Consider the following 25,670-nt stretch of genomic DNA (forward strand, 5'->3'; position numbering starts at 1 on the left):
GTCCACTTCCCGGCTCTGGCCCCTCCCAGGCTGCGCCTTCCCATGTGGTGTCCAGAGCAAGGAGGGACTCCTGAGACCCTGGGGAGGAGCCCCTGACCCCCAAACCTAGAGGGGGAAGGAGTCGTGGAGACTCATTCAGTGCACTGGTTATTTTATGGAGCGCCCCCTCCACCTGCCAGGCACTGTCCTAGATGCTGGGGGTCCAGTGATGCATGAGACAGACAAAGGCCCAACACTCACTGAGATCAAATTCTAGGGGAGGAGACAGATGGCCAGAAACATGCTGAATATGAGATGTACTTATATATTTATATTGCATTGTTTTATAATGTATGCACCCATAATTGTTTATATACCTATATAAATATGAACAAAATTTATAAATACATTCATATATAAGCAACATTTTGTTTATAATGCAAGCATAAACAGTTCTTTATAAATCTAAACAAACATTTAAATACACGCAAACAACAAATATATACTAAAATATATATACTATTGATATATATACAAACAGAATGATAAATGCTTGGAAGAAAAATAACTCAGGACAAGCAGAGCAATACTAAGTCTGTGCTTTCACACAGAGGGCTCCGGGAGGGCTTCCCTGGGGAGGTGGTATGGTATCTGAGCAGGCACCGCAGGGTGGGACGGTGCAGGCGGGCAGTCCCGTGGCAGAGCATCCCATGCAGAGACCTGAGGTGGGCAGAGCCGCAGGGCGCTGGGCTCCGAGGCCGAGCGCCGAGGTAGGAAGAGGCCTCTGGGTGGGCGCCCCGGCCTCAGCACTTAAGGCCTTTCAGGTCCGAGCAAGGACTTCGCATTCTGTGTCTAGACCGCCCCCCGCCCCCGCTTCGTTAATGGGAAAGCTGGAGGGTAGCGGGAGGACGGCTTAGGCTGGCCTCGGGATTCTTCATCCAAGTTTAAGATCCGAAGCAGCACCTCCTCCGACACCGATCCCTGCAGGCTCACTTACTCGCCTTTTAGTCTAGTCGTTGGAACCACAGCAAAGAGTCATTTCTGTTAATCAGACTTTCGCACTAGCCCAGATCACTTTTGTGGCCTTGGGGTGGGTTAGGAGGCGTGTGGGGTGAAGCTCGCCAGATCGGGGGCCTCTGGCTGGCTTGCTCTGGGCCCTCCGCGGGCTACCTCTGCTGTCATTTCGGCCCGCGGCCGGCACTCGGACCCACCGCGGGGCAGCGCGACCGCGGTGCCTCGAGAACAACTAGGCAAAGTCGAGCGCGCGTCCACCCGAGCTCCGGGAGCACCTCCCGGCCGGCTCCAGCGCCCGCAGCTTCCGGCTCAGGACGCCGGGGCGGGGCCCGAATCTGCATTTCTAGCCGGCTCCCAGATGCTGCAGGTCAGGCACCCACTTTGAGACCCACCGCACCAGAGCTCCGTTGCCCGGATGGAGGTTCTGTTGGGTTCCAGGGCAGCGAGCCTGGCACCGCTCACTCACTCCTCGATCGCCAACCTCAGTCCTCCCGCCGGTCCGCCCACCTCGCCCTCGCCGGGCCCCGCCGCTGCCAGGTGCTTCCCCCTCCGCAGCTCCTCCCCGCCGCGGCGCGGCGCGCTCCCGGGGCCCAGAGGTCCGGGAGAAGCGGGCGGCAGCGCGGCGGCGGGCCGGGAATCGCCCCCGGGCGCCGGTGCCGCCGGGCCCCCGTCCCGGACGCGCGCCGCGGGCCGGGTCCGCCGCTCTGGAGGCGCGCGGCGGCGGCGGGGGCGGCGCTCCCGGGGGCGCGGCGCACCTTACTCCCGGCGCCCCCGCCCCGCGCCGGCCCCTCCCCGCGCGGCCCGCGCTCCCGCCCGCGCGGGTCGGTTCCAGCCCCTTCCGTCGTCCCGGCCCCGCCGCTGTCCTCCGCCGGCCCGCGAGGGAGGACGATGGGTCGGCGCGGAAAAAGTGAATGAAGGCGGCGGCGGCGGCTTCGAGCGCCTGACTCGCGGGGCCAGAGCGCCGCCCGCGCCTCCCGCCCGCCGGCTCCATGGACGCGCCGCGCGCCTCGGCGGCCAAGCCCCCGACCGGGTAAGCGGCTCCGGGCTCCGCTCGGCTCGGACGCCCGCGCCCGCACGGCGGGCACTCGGGACGGGGGCGCCTCTCTCCGGCCCGCGGGCCCGCGCCCCGCGAAGGAAGGGGGTTGTGTACTTTGTGCTCCCGGGTCGTTGCCCGGGTAACAGTGTCAGGCCGAGGCCCGGGCGCTTTTCGCGTGGGTGCGTTTGTGGGCGCGATCCCTTTGGGGGGGTCCCCGCGGGCAGAGCCCCACCGAGCCCCGAGCCTTCCTCTGCCACCCGCGAGGGCTCTCCGGGGTGGGGGGTGGGGTTGGAAGGCAGTGGAGACTCGGCCCCGGCCCCCAGCCCTGTCGCTGACTTGCCCGGTTCCCGCCCGCGTTCCAGTCTGGTCACCCCGCACCCGGCACGGCACCCCGCCCCACCGTCCGCTCTACCTTCCCCCCAAAAGGAAGGGGAACAGGTTCCGGGCCCCCGGAGGCGCCTGGGTGCCGCGGTCTCAGGAGGGCTGTGTAGAGGGCACTGCCCTGGAGGTTCTCCTGACCGCTGCTCCCCCGCCCCGGCAGGCTTTTCGGGGCTCCCCTGCACAGGGCACAGGCGGGGCGGGCCGGGCCCGCGTCAGGGACCCCAGCATCGGAGTATAGTCGGGGCTCCCATCCCGGCTGGCGTGGTCTTGCCCCTGCCCAAACTTTCGCGGGGTCTGTTTTCCATCCCCACACCTCGCGTGTGTGGATTGCATGTCACGTTCACATTTTACTCGCAGAAAGAGTGACTTCCTTAATACAAGAAAAACAAGCCTGCTCTTTAACCGGATCCTGAGGCGGAATTTGAACCTTGCACGACCCCACGGGGCCTGGCGGCCGCTGCGCTGCAACGTTGCGCGCTCTGCTTGCGGCTGCCTTGCTTCTCCGCGGGGCGCACCCAGGACCTGCGAACTGTCTTACTGGGCCTGGAGCAAATGTGTGATGAGTCCTGCAAATGGAATGAGTGCCTGGGGTGGGCCCTGCACCTGCTTACCGAAAGGGCCCACGTTCCCCTCTAGCAACTGGTCTCCAGCGAGGCAGCTTTGGGGACAACTAATCTCATTTCTTTGCAGTGTATCCCACTGACTCATCCTGCCCGCGTGTGCCCATAGGCCGCGGTGCTGCCCAAGTGCGCAAAAGGTTTTGAAAAACTGGCTTTTTTTTTTTTTTTTTTAACTCTCCCTTTAATGCCAGGAAAAAGTGAGCCAGGTTAGTAAATCAAATAATCCTGAGGCTGAGGAATGTTAAAAAGAACTTTTTTCTTTTGCAGGGCGCTTAGTGGTTATGTAATTACGTTTGAATAAATAAATCTCCTGCAAAGAAAATACACGTGGGAAATCCTTTTTCATGGCAGGGGTCATTGCAAAATGACTTAGAGAAATGTGAAACATAATTGCCTCTAAATCTGCCATCTTTGGAGCTTATTTAATGAGCCTGTTTAAGGAGATGGAATCATTTTTTGGCAAAACTACCTTAGAAATATATTTGAAGCAGAGAACATTTAAGAGGCCGGTGAAACAGTATCCAAAAACTATCTGTGAGATCCTTTAAAGGAATCTGATTGTAGAAGTGAAACGGGGAGCCCTAAGAATTGGGCCCTCTTTCCAGGCTGGTACTGTGTAAGCAAGAGGGCAGTCACCCTGGGTCTGGTTCACAGTGCTTTGCAGAGCTCTGGTTGGCCTTCATGTCCAAGTCCCCCAGGGAGACTAAGGACTTTTGCTGTGGATATGGTAACAAAAGTGAGATTGTTATTATTGATGCATTTGGTTCTGTCCCCACACTCACATCCAGAACCTCTGATCTGCTTGTTTGAACATCTTTGTCCGAGAAATGTAGACATAGTGCTTTTAAGTCTATTATTCCCAATTACTGTATCATTTTTCATTTGTTTTAGTACATTTTAGTGAAGTCAAGCAATATCAACGTGCTTAAAATCAGAGGAAAGAAATGGTCTTGGGTTTTTTTGAATGTTTTATATGATTTAGGTGTATTGGTTGCCTACCAGAAAGGAAAGATACAGATGTGAAAATTTTGGCCTTGGTACATTATTGGTGGTAGTCAGCTTCTGTTGGTTCTTCACCGAAATTACAGTCTCGTCTCTCTGACTGGTTCCTATGTTGCCTAAGAATAAGGCAGTGCTTGCCACGGACTCCGGGGAATTTGTTTTTCTCTGATACTGCCATGATTCGTTATCCAATCCCACTTTTGGTAAGTTATCACTTCTCTGCACGATAGCAGATAACTGATGTAACGAATTTGTTGTCGTTCACTGAAACTGGCACTTTTCCTTGTAATGGGCTGGATGGGGGACAATGAATTAAGGAGATTCCCATTGTAAAATACGGTGTATGACAGCCCTTCTTGAGGATTACTGAAGGGCCAGAGGACTTAGTGAATGGAAACTCACCCATCGTATGTCTGCCGAAATTATTAATGCAGAGTTATTTGTTATCTTTGTTGAGAACACAAGTATACATTTTAGTTAGATTGAAGTTATAGGTTTTTACTAGTAATTTCATTAAAATCATAACTTAAGATGAACTTAAAACTGTCCGGGGAAAGTATTCTTTTAGGAAAGAAGACACGCAAAAATTAACAGTCAGACTTGATGTGACGTTTTAGGAATTTCAGAGCTCAGTTGAGGTATCATGGATGGAATATTCTAGAATGCAAGTAAAGGTAAATTACCTTTGGATGAGGTTCTAAAATATCTTTAAGTCCATTTAAGACAAAGTTTATTGGCTTACCTTTAGTTTGAGTATGTGTAAGATTCATCCCAGTAGTTGGTGATGGACACGGGGTTAACTGTCCCACTGGACCCTATATGAATAAGAGACAGAACATTGGTGAGTTTGGTAGGATACTGGTTAATTTTTTTTTTTCCTATGGCGATAACACGTATTTCTGTAGAATAAAATAGTCTCCAGTGACATGAAATGTCTAAACAGCTGGTGCCTTTGACCATTGACTGCATTCAGGCAGTGTGCTGATATAAAAATCAGTGGAAGTTTTCTAGTGAGTCTCGTCAAAAAGTGTGCTTCCTGGAGACATAGATGGTAATTCTTTTTCTGCATAAATTCATCTTTATTTAATCAAGTTATTAGAACAAGAAATAATTTTTTTTTTTTTTTTGCTGTACGCGGGGCTCTCACTGTCGTGGCCTCTCCCGTTGTGGAGCACAGGCTCCGGACGCGCAGGCTCAGCGGCCATGACTCACGGGCCCAGCCGCTCCGCGGCATGTGGGATCTTCCCGGACCGGGGCACGAACCCATGTCCCCTGCGTCGGCAGGCGGACTCTCAACCACTGCGCCACCAGGGAAGCCCAAGAAATAAATTTTAAAATATTAATTCAAGTGGGTAACTTGAGCTACTTGAGTCCTTTCAACACCCAACGTAGCCTACGTTCAGTATAGGAGGCCGCTACTCCCGACCGTAAACTTGGGTGGCCAACTCAGCATTTCCTACCTCACCTCTCACGAGCATACAGAGATAATAAAATATTAACAGGTGTGCCCCATAATAACAGGTTTAGGCTTCTAGGCCTTTTTTTTTTTTTTTTAAGTTTTTTGGCTTTTGGCCAATGTGTTAGAAAATGTATTTACATCCTTAAAAATGACAGTGTGTCTAATTATTGGCTTCATTAAACTTTTCCCATTTAATTTGAGCTGTATTTTTTAGATGTTATGTTGGCAGTTCATTTAAGAATGTCAAAGTTATTGTTTGATATAAAGTGGAAAGGAAGCCTAGGAATTTTATCCTTTTGTAATTATAGTTTTTCTTAAAATTTTCTTGACACGTAAGAGGAGTTGGACATTTCCCTGTTACAATAGCAAATAACCTCAGAGCACTGTAAGTATTTCTCAGTGGTTGTATAATGAAGGTGAAGCTAATATACGATTAAATTTGCTGTAATGACGTTTGTACTGTGCTGGGTTCTCCTGACTCTGGGCACGGCGGCCTGCAGCCCCTCCTCTCTCCCTCCCTGCCTGACTTTTCTGGCACCAGCGGAGTGGATTATTATTGGGTAGGTGCAGGCAAGTGACACCCCCACGTGCATGCAGGTCTGGGTCCAGTGGCCGCTTTAATTTGGGACCTGGGAAGTGAAGTAATTTCTGAACACCCGAGAATGCTTCCATAATTATTAAGAAAAGAGTGATTATAGGCTGTCTGCACAGCAAGAAGCAGTTTAGGTTTCTAGGCCTTTTGTGCTTTGTTATTAAATATATCATTAAATTTAAATTTTTAATTGACCATCAGTTTTAAAAAGTGAGCCGAGATATTTGACATCAAAGTAATGTTTAGACTGAGGATGTGCAAATTTAAAACATGGGAGCAGTTGGTTGTGATTTGGACTTGAACTAAATAAAAACATTTAGTGGAGAGGTCGTGTATTTATTATGTGTTTCCCGCACCCCTTTATTCTCTCCCCATCCTCATATAATTGTGGGGGTCTGTGGATTGTACGTTTCGGGTTAATTTTAGTTGTACATTTTTTTCAGTTGCTTTATACTATAACAGAATATAGAATATAGATTTGATATTTCCTGATCCACTGAAGGCTTTTATATATCTTCATCTTTGCATTTTTTTCATGATTTAAGCCATTTAATTTTGATGTATGTTATTGACATAGTGATAATCTGCCTTTTTACTCTTTTATGGTTTTCTTCTAAGCGAATTTTAAATCTCTCCCCTACCCCCTACCACTTTATACCTTTGCTTCCACTTTCACCTTGTCCTGCAGTGTTCACTGTTCAGGACCACTTGCTGGCTTTCAGCCCCTGAGTTGATGGCAGCATCTTTTATCACTTTTCCTTCATGTTCCCATAGTTCCTTATTTTTTAACCTGTCTCTTCCAGTCGTAGTATTCAACTTTTTTTCTGACTTATATCAATACTTTATATGGTTTCATTTGCTTTTATACACAGCTAATGATGGTAATTGTTTTCAAGACCTAATGGTGTTTATTCTAAAGTAGATTTTGCTACGTACTCCGGTGGGTCTCCGGCAGCATCTGCGTTTCCTCCCGTCCTTCTCAGGGATGGTCCCCCGCTTCAGAAATGAGGACGCTCACTTCCCCGGCTGGGGGCACACTGCAGCCTTGAGGGTTTTCACAGGCTTCCATTTGTCCCCTAATTAGGCGCTGAGCTGTTGCTTGCCAGGACCGTGTCTTCTACAGGTCAAGTTCAATGAGAATAAATTCCACAGCCAAAATCATTTCTATTTAAAAATTAAAGGAAAAGCTTTTCAAGCAACGGCTAAGATGTATTTTATTGAGGTACATTTGATGAGACAGGTTCCCAGACCGCAAACACTTTCTCACAAACCCTGTTGTAGATCCAGTCCCCACCTCTGCCAAACCAAATGTTACCTTTTTAAGAGACACTGGTTGCTTTAGAAAGATCATTGAAGTCCTTATCCTTTTTGAAAACAACTGACACAGATTCCCAAAGTTGAGCCAGGCAGACCAGGAGTCCTGGTTCATTGCTCTCCCCCTTCCTTCTCACCGTGTTGTCCAAGATCTCAGAGGAGGAACCCTTGTCTTGGGGACACTCTCCCCTCCCTCCCGACGAGGGCAGCAGGCTGTCTTTCTCCCTGGACACACGTGGACACACGTGGACATGCTCGCACCCCGACTGGGCCAGACGGGTATCTCCCTAATCTAGAATGCCTTGTGCTTGGTCATTAACCCTGTTTGACTCTCTCCTATCAAAGGCAGACAGGCAGGCTTGGTGGAAGGGAAACGGGCTCAGGAATAAGAAGACTCGGGTCCCGGTGTCAGTTGTGCAGGATTAAACTGACCTTCTGAGCCGAGCCTGCTGGCCTGTCCTGGGGTAGCTCCTGCCTGTTTCCCAGCCCGGTGCTGTCCCACGAAATTCTGTGAGGGTTAATGATGCTCTGTATCTGTGTCCAGTCGAGGAGCCACTGAGCACTTGAAATGTGGAGCTGAATTTTTCACTTTCTTCAATTTTCATTCATTTAAATGTCAACAGCCAGGTGTGGCCAGTGGCACCCTAGAGGGCATGCAGTTCCAGTCTCTTCTGTTTTCCCTGCCCCCTTATCCCTCCCGAACCAGACTGTGCCCTGCTTTCTCAGACTTTCTCTCTCCCCGAGGCCCGTGGGCTTTTCCTCTCCTTTCCTAGGTGGATGCTGCCCCCTCACCCAGCTGCAGCTGGGGGCCCCATCGAAGGCCCTCGAGACGCCCCCCCTCCAGTCTCGGATGAGAGCCCTGACCTTGGCCTCTTGTGGCAGTGGTGATTCCCCTGTAGGAAACCCTCATGTGGGTTTCCCTTTACTCGTCTCTGACCGTCTGACTTACGAGCTCCTGGGGGGCAGGGATGCTACCTGGTGATAATCGTGTCATAACTTTGTGGCACGGGACACGATGCACAGCTGCAATTCTGTAAATGAGCCCTGCTTCCCCATGATTCGTGGAGGGTATTGGATAAGATGAGCTCAAGACTCACATGAGACCTAAAATCATAGGATCAGAAGGGTTCCCAGAAATTATAGACCCTTCTTTTGTCAAAACTGACTTTTTAAAAACTGGCTGCTTGGGCTTCCCTGGTGGCGCAGTGGTTGAGAGTCTGCCTGCCGATGCAGGGGACACGGGTTCGTGCCCCGGTCTGGGAGGATCCCACATGCCGCGGAGCGGCTGGGACCGTGAGCCATGGCCGCTGGGCCTGCGCGTCCGGAGCCTGTCCTCCGCAATGGGAGGGGCCACAGCAGTGAGAGGCCCGCGTAACGCATAAAAAAAAAAAAAAAAAAAAAAAAACTGGCTGCTTCATCTGGCTTTTGCCGGACTATAGGACAACAGAAAGGTCAGTTGTTACTACACCATTCAGCCCGATCCACTCCGACTGGGCTTGCCAGCTGTGCCATCCTGCCTCTGCAGACTTGAGATGTGTTGGACGTCTGATTTTGTGGAAGTAGAGTGACAGTATCAGACGATGCAAAGTGATGGTGGCTGAGAGAGGAGATGAAAGTCTGTGGAAGTCCTGCTGTGGTCTGAATGTCTGTGTCCCTCCCAATTGAACATGTTGAATTCCTAACCTCCAAGGTGGTGATACTAGGAGGTGGGCTTCTGGGGTGGGGCCCTCATAATTGGGATTAGGATTAGTGCCCTTATAAAGGACACCCTGAGCGCTCCCTTGGCCCTTACACCGTGTGGAGGTACAGTGAGGAGTCTGCAACCCGGAATAGGGCCCCCCCGGACCACGCCAGCACCCCGACTTCGGCCTTCCATCCTCCAGAACTGCGAGCAATACATGACTGTTGCTTAGAAGCAACCCAGCCTGTGGGGTTTTGTCATAGCAGCCCGAACAGGCTAAGACAAGATGCCAAGTCACAGGGGACCTGCTTCTCCCTGTCTGGGGGCTCTGCCGGGGCCATTTGCCCCAACCCAGCCTGAGGTGGGGGAAGGAAGGGGACGTGCCCTTTCCTTTGAGGTGCCCTTTCCCTTCGCTCATGTCTGTTGACCCAGTCTTTGTTTTTATCGTTGTAAAATTTACATGATATAGCGTTTACCATTGGTACAGCTCAGTGGCATTAAGTCCGTTAACACTTGTGCAGGTGTCACCACCTCCAGCTCCACGATTTTTTTCTGCCCGAACCGAAACTCTGTATCCATTAAACACTCACTCCCCACCCACTTCCCCCAGCTCCTGGCGCCCACCATCCTGCTTTCTGTCTCCGTGGATTTGACTCCTCTAGAGACCTCATATAGGTGGACTCATACAGTATGTCTCTTTCTGTAACTGGCCTATGTAACCTAGCAGAATGTCCTCAAGGTTCATCCGTGTGGTAGCGGGTGTCGGAATTTCCTTCCTTTTGAAGGCTGAAAGTGTAATCACAGCACTTGTCTCCACCACTGGCTGCTGTGAAGTATGCCCCTCTGGGCGTGAGACTGCAGGTACCCGTCTCTGCTTTGACTCCCTCCCCCATATCCTCCCAGGAGTGGGACGGCTGGACTGTAGACAGTTCTGTGTTTAACTTTTCGGGAATCGCCGTCCTGCTTTACACAACAGCTGCGCCGTGTGGCATTCCCACCAGCGGCGCCCAGGAGCTCCTGTTTCCAGCATGCTGTCCGCTGGCTGTGTCCTCATCACCTGGTCCTTTCCAGTCTTGGAGGGAGAGGGGACGGGACCAGGGAGCTTCCCGGCATCGTTGCTAGTATGCTCGAGCCTCTGACTCCCTGTGGGGAGTGGGGGGAGCTGAGGTGAAAGTGGGCAGACCAGGCAGGTGTCCCTGCTTCTCCCCCTCCTCCAGGGTCCTGGGGGACCCCCAGCTTCTTCAGACTGGGGGCCCCTGGCGGCTCCTGGGCCTCTGCTGGAAACGTGGCCTTAGTTTGCTCTGAGCATCCCTCACGGCCGTGGTGCAGGGTTTCCTCCACAGTGTGGCTGTGGGTCTGTGACAGCACCTGCTGGGCAGCTGGCATCTCTGGATGGCAGTGACACCACCCCCAGGGCCTTCCAGGAGAGCCCCATGTACCAGCCTGGCCCTGACCCCATGGCTTCATTTGGAACAGATCAGGGCACCAACAGTTTGCTTTTTACGATGTCTCTGTTCCTGTTACGGGTGCCCTGCCCACTGTGTCTTGTTCAGAATGGGCACCAGCCTGAAAAGGGGGGTGGGGGTGGGGGAGGCAGGAAGATTTCCAAGCCTGGGCCCCCGGGGTGGCCGTAGCAGGAGAATCAGGGTTCCCGCCTGGGAAGTTAGGTAGGTTGGGAAGGGGATGGCAGACAGGACGAGGAACCCCTGCAAAGCATTTGTCTCAGCATCTGTGCTCCATTCGGCCTTCAGCTCAGGGAGTGGACCAGATGTGTTGACCCTTCGGTTACGTGGAAGCGGCTTGAATGATTCAATGCTTAGGTAGCAAACTGAGTTAGGAGACTTGGGAAAACGGGCTGTGAGCACGAGTGCGTGTGCACGCGCCTGTGTGTGTGCAGGTGGCGGGGACGTGATGTTTAAGCTCAGTCCCAGCCCTGGGCACGGTAGCAGGCTCCCAAATCAGATTCTGGCAGTTCTTGCAAACCTGATGTTTAGGGAGTTGAATTTAAAAATAGCTCAGGTGGGAGTGATAATACAGCAAAAGTGTAGACTTGTGTTCCCATGGCCAATTCCTGAGACTTCAAACAGTGATCGTTGTGTTGGCTGGAGCCCTATTAATTAAGAGCAAAATCCACTAATGTTCGATAAACAAGCCATTAGGTTGGAAAGAGACTGATTCCCTGTGGCCAGAATCTAGACATTTGCCACTGAGAGTAGCTCCCTGCCAGAATTCCCCACCCGTCTGCCCGCCCGTCTGTCTTGCTGCCTATAATTATCACATGGAGTTGGCTTGAAAACTTTCTCCCTCTGATGCTGTGTCTAAACCCCTTCTTACATCTCAGTGGTTAACAGTGTCTGGACAGCATCACGCACAGGAAGAGTGGTCTGCAGACCTGTCAGTGGATTTAAAAAGTGGTGGTTGCCAAGGGGGAGGGGGGTGGGGGAGGGAAGGATTGGGAGGTTGAGGTTAGCAGATACAAACGATTAGATATAGGTTGGATAAACAGCAAGGTCCTACTGTAGAGTACAGGGAACTGTATTCAATATCCTGTGATAAACCATCATGGAAAAGAATATGAAAAAGAATGTGTATATATATATATATATATATATATATATATATATGTGTATAACTGAGTCACTTTGCTGTACAGCAGAAACTAACACAACATTGAAAATCAACTATACTTCAATTAAAAAAAAAAAGCTTTTACAGAGAGGTGTTCCTCGGGGTCATGAAGCTGAGTGTCTTTCGTGCCCTACCCGCCCTACATCACCCCCCTTGCCCTCCCCCACCGCTTCTCAGGTGCCGATGCCTGGTTTCCATGCAGTGATCCACAGATGCAGAGTTGTCCCGAACGAGGTTGGGGGGGCGAATTTTACCACATTCAGAAGAGTAATGAAAACTAGTTTGGGAACGAGATGAATTTAAATTGAAAAAGATTTCAGTGTAAAGTATTTCCTTGTTATTCGTCAATTCTTTTTTCACTGACCATCCTGTTTCACGTTTTTGGAATGCTGCCTTTGGGGTTGGACATTTTTCTCAAAGGAGGAGACAGAAATGCTTTTCGCGAGGGCCTGCCTCATTTCAGCCTTTTAGTCATCTGTGATACTAATGGTTTCCAGCTGACGGGACAGGCGTCACCAGCCCCACCCCAGGAGGCTGGAACCCCATAGGTGCTCCAAAGTTGGTGGATGTAATTCTCTCTACAGCTTATGGGTGAGATTGTCACATGGCTGAAGACTCCAGGCTGGTGTCCTGCCCCTCACCCTGAGGTCACCCACCACACAGAGTAGAGGCCTGGGACATAGCTTCCAAAGTCCCGTTGGCTAAAGCTACCATCTGGTTTCCGCGGGTGATGCCCCTGGACTGTTTCCGAACCACCTGTGTTTCTCAAGGGCATTTTTCTGGAGAAACAGTCCCCTTGTCAGCATCCGAGTGGCTTCTTGCTTGTGTGTGGGACCCATGATATTACCCACCTGATGGGAGCGGTGTTGATAGGTCTCCAGATGTGCAACCCTGAGTCGCCCCGGTGGGGTGTTGTTTTGGGAGAGGTAAGTGGGGTGGGATCCCAGCTCTTGTGGAGCACAGACAACGTGTTTGTGAATTAACGTGACGCCTCGAATGCAGACTTCTCCCCCAGCCAGACATTCTGCCGATCCTGGCTTAGGAATTAATAGACGTTTCAGCACCTCCCTTGGCCCAGGGTGTTCACTCAGCTCACTGCGTCTTGTGCCCGTAGGTTTTGGGAAAGCGCAGGGCTCTGCCCTGCCCCACAGACGGGCTGCCCTCAAAGTAGAAGCTACGCAGACTCAGACTCACAGGGCTGGGGGTGTGATTTTTTGTGGGCGGCCTTGGCCGGACCATGGGTCATGCTGTGAGTGTCACAGTAAGCCTGGCAGCTTTCACCGCCCACCTCCTGCAGGTGGGTGGGCGTCAGAGATGGGGGCTCCTGGGGTTAATGTCCCCCATCTCTGGCCTCCCAGCACGGAGGAGCTAGGAGGCAGGATATTCCGGGTGGTCCTCAGGGCAGCGCTGTTGCTGCTCTGTCCTGCAGCTGACGCCAAGGGGCCTCATAGGTGGAAAGGATCGCCGTCATCATCAGGTGGAATTGATTGAGCGCCCACCTGGGGGCACCTTAGTGTCGTGAAGGTCCCTGTACAGGTGCTCTTAGCCCCCCAGGGTCTGTGCCAGCCCATCATTCCTCGGTGTGTTTTCTTCTTCTTTTTAAGCTTGTTTTTAGTCACACTCAACGAAAATAACTTATCATGCTTTATGAAGCTTTACTTAACCTGTGTGGAATCCTTTCCATCTGTCAGTTATAACTGATAAGTGACACACCCGGAGTCGGAAGAATATGCCCTTTCTCTCTTTAGTTTCACTGTCGGTCAGTGGAAAACATTGCTTTTTAGACAAGACATCTGAATGGCAACCCCAGGGGGAAATTATATGTTTGGAATGTTTTCTTGCTGTTTACTTCTCATTTTCTGAGTTGAAAATGATAGGTATTCGTATGTCAGCATTTAGACTTTACCTGGCAAGGTTAATGGGAAGTAATGGATGACTTGTTTTTAAACTGGGCTGGTTTTAATAATACACTCGTGTGTGGGAGGGGTGCACACTTCATTCTCATAACACTGTTATATAGGTAGGGAGTTTTTTTTTTTTTTAATCGAAGTATAGTTGATTTACAATGTTGTGTTAGTTTCAGGTGTACAGCAAAGTGATTCAGTTATACATATACCTATTTTTTTCAGATTCTTTTCCCTTATAGGTTATTATAAAATATTGAGTAGAGTTCCCTGTGCTATCCAGTGGGTCTTTGTTTTTTCCGTATTTTATATATAATAGTGTGTGTATGTTAATCCCATACTCCTAATTTATCCCTCCCCACCACTTCCCCTAGGGTAACCCTAAGTTTGTTTTCTATGTCTGTGGGTCTCATTTTGTTTTGCAAATAAGTTCCTTTGCATCTTGTTTTTTTGTTTTTTTGTTTTTTTAGGTTCCACATATAAACGATATCATGACATTTGTCTTTGTCTGACTTACTTCACTTAGCGTGATAATCTCTAGGTCCATCCACATTGCTGCAAATGGCATTATTTCATTCTTTTTTATGGCTGAGTAATATTCCATTGTATATATGTACCACATCTTCTTTATCCATTCCTCTGTTGATGGACATTTAAGTTGCTTCCATGTCCTGGCTATTGTAAATAGTGCTGCAGTGAACACTGAGGTGCATGTATCTTTTCGAATTAGAGTTTTCTCCAAATACATGTCCAGGAGTGGGATTGCTGGATCATATGTTAGCTCTATTTTTAATTTTTTAAGGAATCTCCAGACTGTTTTCCATAGTGGCTGCACCAATTTACATTCCCACCAACAGTGCAGGAGGGTTCCCTTTTTTCCACGCCCTCTCCAGCATTTATTATAGGTAGACTAGGTAGGGCGTGTTTTTATAATGCTGAATAGGCATTGGCATTGAAACATGTTTTCATTTATTTTCTACGTGCAGAAGTGATATATTGTTGGGAGAAAAAGCTTTGCACCAGGTTTCACTTATGTCCCTTTTCTTTTGTCCACGTGTGGTAGTGAGCACCTGTTGCTCTGCAGGAGGTCCTGATGTTGCAGGCTGGGGATTTTGAGGGAGGAGCGAGTGGCTTGCTGCTGTCTGGTCACCTCCATGATGAGGGTGTGGATGTAAAGAATGGCAGGTGGGACAAAAAGGTCTTCAAATGCACCCTCTTGGTGCCACTTGGACCTGGGCATCCCTTCATCCTTGGTCTTGTCTTGACTGATATGGAGATGGTGGAGCCGCCTGTGATTGGATTGGGGTCTCCCGACTGTTGGTCCAGTGAAGGATCTTGGAGGAGGTCTTTGCTCCAAACCTAAGCTGTGTCCAACATCATTGCATGACATCCTTTACCCATTAAAGAGAATATAAAATAAATAATCTAGGTTCAGCGTGGAACGCAGTCAGCGATGTCTCACATGTGTTTGATCAGCTGCTCTGTAGACTCCTCTCTGCGAGATAACACCATAGGCTGATTTCCTGAAAAACATATGTTTGGAAACGAGGTAAAATACTGAGCAAGTCTGTAGATCCACTGGGGAAAGTGTCGGGAAATGAAGACACTTGGCTGATCCAAACGGAAAAACCCAGAGGATTTACACATGCCCCGGTAGAGTCAGATTCCGTAGACAACCTAAATTCTGATAAGTCTGTCTATGTTTGTCACAGGAAACATCTCAGAGCTTGGTCAACCGCCACTCCAAGCTCATTAGTTTGAGATAAATAGGTGTTCAACAATATTTGTTGTTTTGACAGACTCCCTCTTGACTCTCTGTTTTTGCTACAGGAAAGTAGTGGTAATTGGGAGGTCAAACCGGCCTCTGTGTCTGCTGCTTCTCCAGTCCGGGGTGAGGGGGCTGCCCCACCACCACCTCCCACGGCCCACGGGGCCCTCGCTGTGTACACAAAAGCAGATGTGCACCTTGACCTCCCTGTTGGGTTTGGATGATGGCCTTTCCAGCCCACGTTCTGCCGCAGGTCCTGTCTCCAGATTCTATAAAAGGGCACAACAAGTTTTTACATCTCTGCTCCCTGCAAGTGAACGTAAAAGCCTGAACCTGAAATTATGGTCCGTTGTGTTAACTGTGTAATGAGGCTTGGGAAAACATCCACCTATGACTGTAGTGTCAAACGCGCTCGTTTGTGAAGTACAGGGTTGTATCACAGCAGTGGAAACGGTAGCTTATTTCGAAGAACACAGCCTCTGAGTGGTGTATTGCTGTCATAGGTTCGGCGCTGCGTTGGGAGCATCGAGCCAATGCTTAGGCACATGCCAGAAAATGAGTCACCGTGATGGCCTCAGCTGTCTGTGACCCCCTCTGACAGCCGCGCTCTGGCTCCTGTGTCAGGTCTTCACTTAAAATAGTAGTAAAAACTGTAGCAGCAGTTCATGACCAGTGAACTGGAGTGAAAATGAACTCAGTTAGGTTCCTAGTCTTGAAAGCACGGTGATCACCAGAATTGGGGCTCTTCAGGAAAAAAAAAGAATGGTCTTCTCATTTCGCGTCAGCAGTAGAATATCTTAGAGTAGCATTTCTCATCCCAGTTGACGGCTGGAAATCACGGCATCCTTGTTTTATTTATATAACCCCTCCTTGTTCATTATGCTGGCGGCGAGGCCAGATCTTGGCCCTTCTACGTAGCAAACTGCCCACAGTTATTTCATAAACATCTCTGAGCACAGGGAAGAGGACTCAGAGGGGACCAGGCCAAGCCAAGACATTGGAGGGCAGCTAAAACCAACATAAAGGAAGGTCTTGCAGCCCTGACTGTAGGAGGGCCCCTGTTTGAAGCCAGGAGGTGAGGAAAAGCCGGTCAGATTTGGAGCTGGGTGGAAAAGTGGATCAGGTGTGTCTGGGTGGTGGAAGATGAGGGCTGTGTGCCAGGGGAGGGGCTGCCAGGAGTGAGTGAGGGGCCCGTTCCCACCCCCATGGGGTTAACTGGCAGGCGGACACACCCCGGAGGACGGAAGGGAACAGAGGATGGCGCGTTGAGATGCCTGAACCATGGGTTGGGACCACAGCGTGTGGTCTGCAGGGCCAGCCCGGGGGTCTGGACTTCATCTTGAAGAACTGGGGGATCGGTCAAAGGGATTTGAGAAGAAGAGCTCCATCCCCATGGACAGAGCTTCTTCTTAGAAGATTCCACCGAGGCCAGCATGGCAGAGAAGCCAGAGAGGAAAGGGAGTGTCTGGGAACTGGCTGGGTCAGCCAGAGGGACCATGGACCCGGCCGAGGGACCAGGTTGACCTCGCCTCCAGCCTGTGAGTGGAAAGCAAGGCTCGACTCTGGGTGCCCCGGGCTCTGGGTGGCGAGGCTCTGAACCCCGAGACCTGGGGCGCCGGACCTGGGCGGAGGCGGCAGAGCTGGGCAGAAAGTCACTCACTCACTCACTCACTCAGATGCTAGTATTGCCTGTGGGTGAGGCTAGCGGGTGGGGGCTGCATGGAGAGAGTGACAACAGCTCAGGGAGGGCACGGGCAGTGGGGTGCTTACCAGGCACCGTTTACAGTGCCGCTGTGTGTCACCCCACTTCATCCTTCCAACAGCCCGGAAGAGGGGCTGCTCTTTCCCCTGGTTTTCATGAGGAAGGTGAGACACAGAGAGGTTAAGGAGTGTGACCAGCTAGGTGACATGGGTAACCCCAGGGCCAGATGTGTGGCATGGGTAACCCAGATCTGAACCCAGGGACACAGGGCCTAGTGTAGTTCGTTACCCCGCAGTGCATGGTTCAGATATTTGTGGAAAGGTCGCTGTGGGCCCTGAAGAAAGTTCTAGGTCTCAGGGGAAGATGTGGGGCGGTGTGAGCAGCTGGGTGACGTCAGGCCCGCTGAGAAGACGCAGCTGCTTCAGGAGAAAGGGAGCCTTGGCCGAGGGTGGGTTGGAGCCGGGGCCTCTGGGGGTGCTGTGCTGGCAGGTTGCACTTCACTTCATTTCCAGGGCCTCTGGGAGAAGGCGAGCACCCATTTCATCCTCGAGGCAGTGGCCCCAGCCTGTATCCCGCATCACACAGGGGGTGGTAACGGGATTCGGGGCGTCAGGCCCAGGCCTGCCGAGCACGTGCTGCTCTGTCTGGCTTAGCATCAGGACCAGGCCAGCGTGTCGGCTGTCTGTGCCTCAGTATCCACGCCTTTAAGTCTCGAAGGCAAATATGAACACTTGTAATAACAAAGGAAGAAAGAAGCAAGGCCAGGGAACCGGGGTTTGAGGGCCAGAGATACATATCCTGTGTTTGCAGCAGGCCTGAGGCCACTGCTACTCAGAGCGTGGTCTGTGGAGCTGTCTGCAGTGAGAGAAGCATGCAGCCAAGATGGTGTCCAGAAGCTCTCACAGCAGTTTGACCTGCTGGGACATCACAGAAGTGGCCTGGCCAAACCTGGCCACAGACCGGCAGCTCTGGTCTGTGGATGTGGTGTGAGGGTGCCTGCAGGCTTTCTGCTGTGCACTGTGTCATTTACTCCTCTCAGTAGACACGTACGTAGGTACCGTTATTGTCATCATTTCGGGGATGAGGACCCTGAATCCCAGAGAGGTTAACCCACCTGCTCAGGGTTACAGACCCCAGGCCTGTGGCCAGGAAGCAACACAATGTCCCCTCCCTGGGCACTTGCAGCTGTGGACATGTCCTGTCATTCTCGGAGCAGTTCTGCCAGCCTCCTGCTGTCCCCACGCCATCACCCCACCATCAGCAGGGCCCAGGCCCATAGGCTGGTGTTCCTTGAGACCCTCCAGCTGGGTTGGAGAGGTACCAGGCATGCTGCTGGCCAGTGCCCCCTGGAACCTGGGCCCATGGGCAGGGGGGTTATTCCTCCTGCACCCAGTTTGAAACTTGCGACCTTAGGAAGAAAGAGAGAGGAGAAAATCAGCAAAATCTGAATTCCTGTAATTCTCACTGACTTACCTCTTTCCTGCCTCACTGCATTGTCAAGGCTAGGGATTTGCAAAAGTTCTCTGGAATATAGGACTTTCTTTTTTTTTTTTTTTTTGCGGTACGCGGGCCTCTTTTTTTTTTTGAGGTACGCGGGCCTCTCACTGCTGTGGCCTCTCCCGTTGCGGAGCACAGGCTCCGGACGCGCAGGCTCAGCGGCCATGGCTCACGGGCCTAGCCGCTTCGCGGCATGTGGGATCTTCCCGGACCGGGGCACGAACCCGCGTCCCCTGCATCGGCAGGCGGACTCTCGACCACTGCGCCACCAGGGAAGCCCTGGAATATAGGACTTTCTTAACTGCCAACTCTGCCCCTGCCCCAGGCAGCCAGGCTCCTGGCTCAATCAGTAGGTTTTGAAGGAGCTCCCAGGTGGCTGAGGTATCCAATCCTGGGTAAAGATTATCCGTCCCTTCGTCCATCGCATTGTTCATCCTCCCGTCCAGTGTGAAAGTGAATGGCCTGAGTAAAGACACTGTTTCAAGCTCTCAAGGAGCTCAAGTTTTGTTTAGTCTGAAAGAACCACATCCATTAGCACGATTAGCACAATTGTTCTAAATTGTTGTTCCATAATTTCCTCTTCAGAGGCCTTTCTGTCTACGTTTCAATACACTTCACATGGTTTAACCCAGTTGCCTTGGAAAACGCCCCTCAGGCCCAGATTGCAGGCAAGCACTCCTGCTATACTTAGCCTCTAGCTGTGAGTCACCGGCAACGTCGCAACATGGAAATGGTTATAAAGCCTTCGCAGGCATCCCCCATGAAACAGAAGGCTCTGTGAAACCCTTGCGGGGTCATTTATCTAGTTGTTTTCCTGCAGAATTACTTGTCTTGAAACGTAAATTGTTGATCAAAAAGGACATGAAATATTTAAATGGCGTAAAAAGATTCTTTGGTACAAAACCAAAAACGAAGTAAAGACAAGCTTCATTTAAAAAAATGTTTTTCATCAAACATCTTTTTCATCAAACATCTTCCAGCATCTTAGGACAAACTCTTGTTTTTCTTGTCCACTGAAGAGAAACGTAAGACCTAAAAGTTGTGTGTTACGTTTTATTCGGGGACCTTACCGAGGACTATAGCCCAGGAGATAGCCTCTCAGTTCGCTCTGAGGAACTGCTCCAGAGAAGCTGGGATATATTGGAGCTTCGGCTGGAAAGAAAACATGTAGTCAAACATCAACAGACTAATGCTAATCACAAAAACCAGATGTCTCAAGTTAATGATTTTACTGTTCTTCCATGTATGGGAAGATGCAAGAGTTTGGGCTCATTGAAATTATCCCTTAGATTCACATCTTTACTATCTAGGAGCCAGTATCTTGTTTTTCTCCATCCAGAATCCCCTCAGGGTGGACCATGGGGGCTGCTTCAGTGGCCTGATCCCCGTGGAACTGGAATGGCAGACAGCATTCCCTGCCCACACACTGGGTGATAATCATATATGTATGATCTACTCTGTTAAGTTTGTGTTCTGTTTCCCTCCTACAATGGGTGTTTGAAATGAAATGGTCCATTTTTACTGATATAGGACCCTTTTTTTTTTTTTTTTTGCGGTATGCGGGCCTCTCCCGTTGCAGAGCACAGGCTCCGGATGCGCAGGCTCAGTGGCCATGGCTCACGGGCCCAGCCGCTCTGCGGCAGGTGGGATCTTCCCGGACCGGGGCACGAACCCGTGTCCCCTACATCGGCAGGCGGACTCTCAACCACTGCGCCACCAGGGAAGCCCTGTAGGACCCTTTTAAAGATTTATTCATTTAATCAGCTATGATTTTCTAAGAACAAGAATTCATGAAAACTCATTCATCCGTGGGCTGGCCTCTTGGGTGTGGACAGTTTGTCCCTGACCTGACAGAGCCCACGGAGTAGAAGGAAGGACAGGCCTCTAAACGAGTCATGATGACAAACGCTGTGACAGCGGTGTGTATGTACAGAGTGCTGCAGGAACACCCAGAAAAGAAGGAGCAATTAGTCCCGCTTGTAGGGCGGGGCAGAGATCAGGCAGGTTTATTTTTATGAAAGGCCTTCTCAGAAAATGGTTCTGCTGAAGCAGTTCTTAAATATAACACGCCTCTAGACGCCGCAGCAGCCAGGAGGGAGGAGCTGTAAATATCACACCAAGATTAGCTCATGTAAATAGACACCCAGAGGTTTATTCAATGGGGAGTTCTCTGTTCCTCATGATCAAAAAGGAGGATAAAGAGGGGTGGAGAAGTGCAGACATCTGGGAGGCTGTCAGGGCCGGACGCTATTCAGAAAAGTCAACACCAGAGTCGAGGATATCAGTTTGAACTGCAAATTACCTGGCTTTGGTGGCAGTTCTTGGACACGTCGTCCGAGCGGCCCTGCAGGAAGCACGTGGCACGTGGTAGCCGAGGGGGACCCCGACCTGAGGACCCCGGGAGCGTGCCGGCACCTTGCCACCAAGCTGTCATGTTTGTTTTTCTGGGTGGGCCCTGACCTTGCACAGAAACCCCCGGGAGTCATGTGGTGACAGGGCAGGCCTGCGTCAGCACTGCCTGCGAGGGCAGGCACTCATCAGAGTATTTCTCTGGTCCCATTTACTTGGGGCTGTTATTTTTTTTAAAAGGGACAATTTTGATAACTTTAATTGAATAAGTGATACAGGTGAAACTTAATTCTACAGAAATTGAGCACAGACCACGTGCAAGGACAGTGCTGGGTCTGCAGGGGATATAAGAGTATGCATATATCCTGGGCTAGTAAGATCAGATACAGAAAAGATAGCAAACCTTTGTTTAGACAAAGTTAGGACTAAGGTAGATCCTCACTGATGGAAAACGTAGGCAAATTGCTCCAGGCGGAGGAGGTGTATTTTCTATGCTGAGAACACTGTCCTGACCTCAGGATCTGAACTCAGTAGGGAGTAACTAGCGCTGGAGCCAGTGGCCTCTGGACCTCAGTTATGCATTATCTCACTCACGCTATTCTTCTCAGTAGTTTGAAGATGAGGTTCTTTTTCGGGAATTTATTTTTTCCTCTGTGCGGTTGAGAAGATGTACTGAATTTTATAACTACTGGTTGAGGTATATTTCTGTACAGTCAACTGCACGTAATTAAAGCATATGGTTTGATGAATTTTGGTATATGTTTACACCCTGGAAAACCATCACCACAATCCAGATGCAGGGTTTTTCTTTCCCTTTCAAAAGTTTCCTTCTGCCTCTTTGCAACCCATCTCTCCCTCTACCCGTACCTGGTCGGCTTTCTGTCACTATAGGTTAGTTTGCATTTTCTAGAATCTTCTTTACGTGGCACTGGGTGGAACATACTCTTTTTTGTCTAGTTTTTTCACTCAGCGTAATGGTTTTGATGTTCCTTTATAATCTTGGTATTTCTGTGGTTTGTTCCTCTGTCGACAGGAGGGTTGTTTCCACTTATTAATTTACAACAATTTGCATGTCCGTTCTCCTGTTGATGGACATTTGGGTTGTTTCCAAGTTTTGGCCGCTACAGATAAAGCTGCTGCGAGCACTCGTTTATGGTCTTGGTGTGGACATAGGTCCCTTTTCTGTTGAGTAACAACCTAGGAGTGGAACGGCTGGGTTGAGCGGTGGGTGTGCGGTTACCATTTAAGAAGCCCCCAGCTGTTTTCCAAGCTGCTGAACTGTTCTGCGCTCCACCCGCAGTGGAGGAGAATTACAGTCGCTGGGTCCGTCTTCAGTTTTCACTGTTCTAGTGTGTGCGAAGTTCATTAAATTTTAAATGTAAATTTTTTCCTGGGAGCATCAAATGTGTTAGCAGCTATTTCTTCAGTAATTGTCCTAACTCAGCGGGAAATGGAATCCGTCCAGCCAGGATCACTAGCCTCACCTGCAGGGGTGCCCTGGGCCTGGGGTACGAGGCATCCCTGGGGTCCAGGCCCTCTTTACGGGGGTGCAGGTGGAGTGGCTCGCAGGGAGTGTGACTAGTTGGCCCTGAGCAAACCACAGGGTGCCGGGAAGTAGCTGAATAATGCTTTCCTAGCTTCTGATTCAGCAGTGTTTTCACATGATCATCATTCCTTTTTAAATAGTATCCACCTTAAAAATAGAAAGAGAGAGGGCTTCCCTGGTGGCGCAGCGGTTGAGAGTCCGCCTGCCGATGCAGGGGACGCGGATTCGTGCCCCGGTCCGGGAAGATCCCACATGCCGTGGAGCAGCTGGGCCCGTGAGCCATGGCCGCTGAGCCTGTGCGTCCGGAGCCTGTGCTCCGCAACGGGAGAGGCCACAACAGTAAGAGGCCTGCGTACCGCAAAAAAAAAAAGGAAAAGAGAATTTTAGACTAGATCACTTTTCAGAGGACTGCCCTAAATTCAGTAATGAACAGCAGTCGATTTGAAGATTCAGCTAATTCCATTCAGTGGATGACTTGGAATGACAAAAATGGAGCATTTCTCCTTTTAAAAAATTTGATGGCAGATTTCAAACATACATAAAGGCAGAGAACAGCATAATGGGTGGGCGCAGGGGGCGGGCCCTACTCAGGTGCCCATTTGTGCCCATTATCATGCATTAAAAACTTTAAACCTCTGTATTATTTGGCTCGATTGTTGTATGGGCAAAGCCCTCACGCTGCCCTTTCGTTTCCAAATCCTTCTGCGGGCATCACTGACTAATAGACAGGGTGACTTGTTCATGGCCATTATCTCATTATCATGTCTAACAAAACTAACAGTAATTCCCTACTAGCAGTGAATTTCCTGTCCTTACTTCAACTGCCCAGATTGTCTTCGAGGTAACTTAAAACAGTTACAAAAGTGATTCTTAAGCTGAACCTACTGGTTAGGACAACAGGTCAAACAAAGAGTTCGGCTGCAACTGTGTTCATTCTAGCTCATTTCCCCTGGTTCCTTCACGGCAGCATCTTCCTGTCCTTCCTGCCTCTTCTTGTCCCTCCAGCTCCCTCTGCGTGTGTCAGGGTCCCAGCCTCGCAGCTCTCATCAGGGGGTATGTGCTGTGTGCCCACCTGTGCAGGTGAGGGACCCCGGCCTGGCAGAGAGCAGCAAGGGGTGATGGAGCATGTGCTCCAGGGCGCATGGAAGGGAGGCCAGGTGTTCACGTGGACGGAGGGGTGCGGAACGGCTGAACGGGAGCTGCCAGGCATCTTCGGGGAAGTGTGGTCTGGCATTTGGTGTTATCATTTGAATCATTAATCTGAGAGATGGGGGGAATCTGAGGTTGCCAGGGAAGAAGTAGTAGGGACGGCTGCACACCCAGGGCTGTGACGTCTGACCCGTCACCTCGGAGTTTTAGAAAAGGTGACGCCCATGCTTCCAGGATTTGGGGTGCGCTGGCTGCTGGGCTGAGGCAGGCTGGGAGGACAGGCCCAGGTCACTCTGTGACCGACCCAGGCACGGTTTTCTCCAGATGACGGCCCGAGCTGGGCCCTCTCGGGTTTCAGGGAACCTCTGCCGGAAGGACTCCGGCCATCAATCTGTCTGCTTTTTTTTTTTTTTTTTTTTTTTTTTTTTTTTTTGCGGTACGCGGGCCTCTCACCGTCATGGCCTCTCCCGTTGCGGAGCACAGGCTCCGGACGCTCAGGCTCAGCGGCCATGGCTCACGGGCCCAGCCGCTATGCGGCATGTGGGATTTTCCCGGACCGGGCCACGAACCCGCGCCCCCTGCATCGGCAGGCGGACTCTCAACCACTGCGCCACCAGGGAAGCCCAATCCGTCTGCCTTGCCTGTCGCTTCACAACCCACATTCCCCATCGACTAACAACCAAGAAAGGTCAGTGAGCCGTGCTGGTGGCCCTCGGTGTCCTGGCATGACTCGGAGTAGGGCACTGGCCAGTGCCACCACCGCTCCTGGATGCCGTTGTGCGATCCCGTCGTGTCTGCTCAGGTGCAGGAGTTGGCCTGGCACAAATGCTGCCCCTCTGGTTCGGCTTGAAAACGTGGTCCGTCCCGGTTCCAGCTGCTGCTCGCTGGGACGATCACTTCCCCGCACTTTCTACGGTTGCTCTGACCATCTTCCTGCCCTGCCATGTGCATTTCCTCTGTGTCTCATCAGTTTCCCTGCAGCCTTGGCCTAGGGCCTGTATGCAGGAAGGTTAATGAAAACCGAAAGAGAAAACCAGGCCAGGGAATGCAGAGGGGGGCAGGGGATGCCAGCCATGAAAGCAAGTCTACGTGCAGTGAGGGGGCACTGGCTTTGTCTTTGTGTTTCTGACAAGCTGGGCAGAAAGGGAAGCCCTGATTGCCATAGTTCTCATCACTGAAAGGAGGACAAGCTCTGTTCCTCAGAGGAGGCATCATTTTTCCTGGCACCGAGAGATCATTAATTACTCGCAGGGGTTAGTTGTGGTCACTGCTGCCCACCTACCTTCCGTGGCTTGCCGGAGATGCTCGCTTCTACCTGACACACGTTGTTAGCACACCTACTGTGTGTGGAGTGTGAGGTCAGTTGCTGGCAGAGTGGAGGAGCCTGTCATGGAGCCGGGTCACTGTGGGTGCCATGTCGTGGGTACCACGTTCCAGGCACGCGCTGACGGGGCTGTGTCTGTGCGCCTGGGAGGCCATGGGTAGGAAATGGACGATCGGCCCTTCCGTGCCAGGGGACAGCAGATGGCAGGAGCGAGGCATGGAGGTGTCTGAGAGCACGGCCTGTTTCTGGAAGGACGAGAGAGCTGGTTCTCCAGGGAGGAAGGATGGTGGGCTTCGTGCTGCCCATTAGATCCCGTCCATCTGCTAGGCTGCTGAGGGGGGATGGAAGCTCATCAGCTGTGTCAGCAGACAGCCCTGGTGCCATGGGGAGGGAGAGGCTGGGGCAGGAGGCTGAGGTGGGAGCTGCCGTGGAAGCCCAGGTAGAAGAGGTTGTGATCGGAGCCCGCGGACAGGCTGTTGGCGCGGATGGAGACGCGTGTCACAGATAGAATGGATGGACTGGTGAGCAGGTGGGGTGACTTGTCAACAATGAGGAAGAGAACAGTGGACATTTGAGGGGCCCTTTGCCAATCCCTCTGGCCGGCACCGAGTCTCCATTGTCCACGGAGGCCCGTGGGGAGGGCAGGATGGGTCCTACTGGCCTCGTTTACGTGTGGCTCAGGGAGACGCAGAGAGTCCTTCAGAGTCACACAGCCTCGGGCTGGG

The 25,670-nt window shown here is 51.2% G+C and overlaps 1 protein-coding gene across 13 annotated transcripts in view; it reads left to right on the forward strand.

Moving 5' to 3' along the window:
- Positions 1-297: 297 nt before the first annotated feature.
- The window catches only part of COBL (cordon-bleu WH2 repeat protein), a 260,115-nt gene continuing 234,742 nt past the window's right edge, over positions 298-25,670 (forward strand). For 11 of the 13 annotated variants that reach the window (XM_032643490.1, XM_032643497.1, XM_032643495.1 and 8 more), the window contains exon 1: positions 298-1,530. In XM_032643490.1, coding sequence (XP_032499381.1) covers positions 1,409-1,530 — 122 coding nt within the window. In that variant the 5' untranslated portion in view covers positions 298-1,408. Of the gene's footprint in view, positions 1,531-1,766; positions 2,024-25,670 lie in introns of those variants that run through there. The other 2 variants (XM_032643487.1, XM_032643485.1) reach the window with 2 other exon arrangements.

This window comes from Phocoena sinus, chromosome 9 (assembly GCF_008692025.1).
Source record: "Phocoena sinus isolate mPhoSin1 chromosome 9, mPhoSin1.pri, whole genome shotgun sequence".
Classification (NCBI taxonomy): Eukaryota; Metazoa; Chordata; class Mammalia; order Artiodactyla; family Phocoenidae; genus Phocoena; species Phocoena sinus.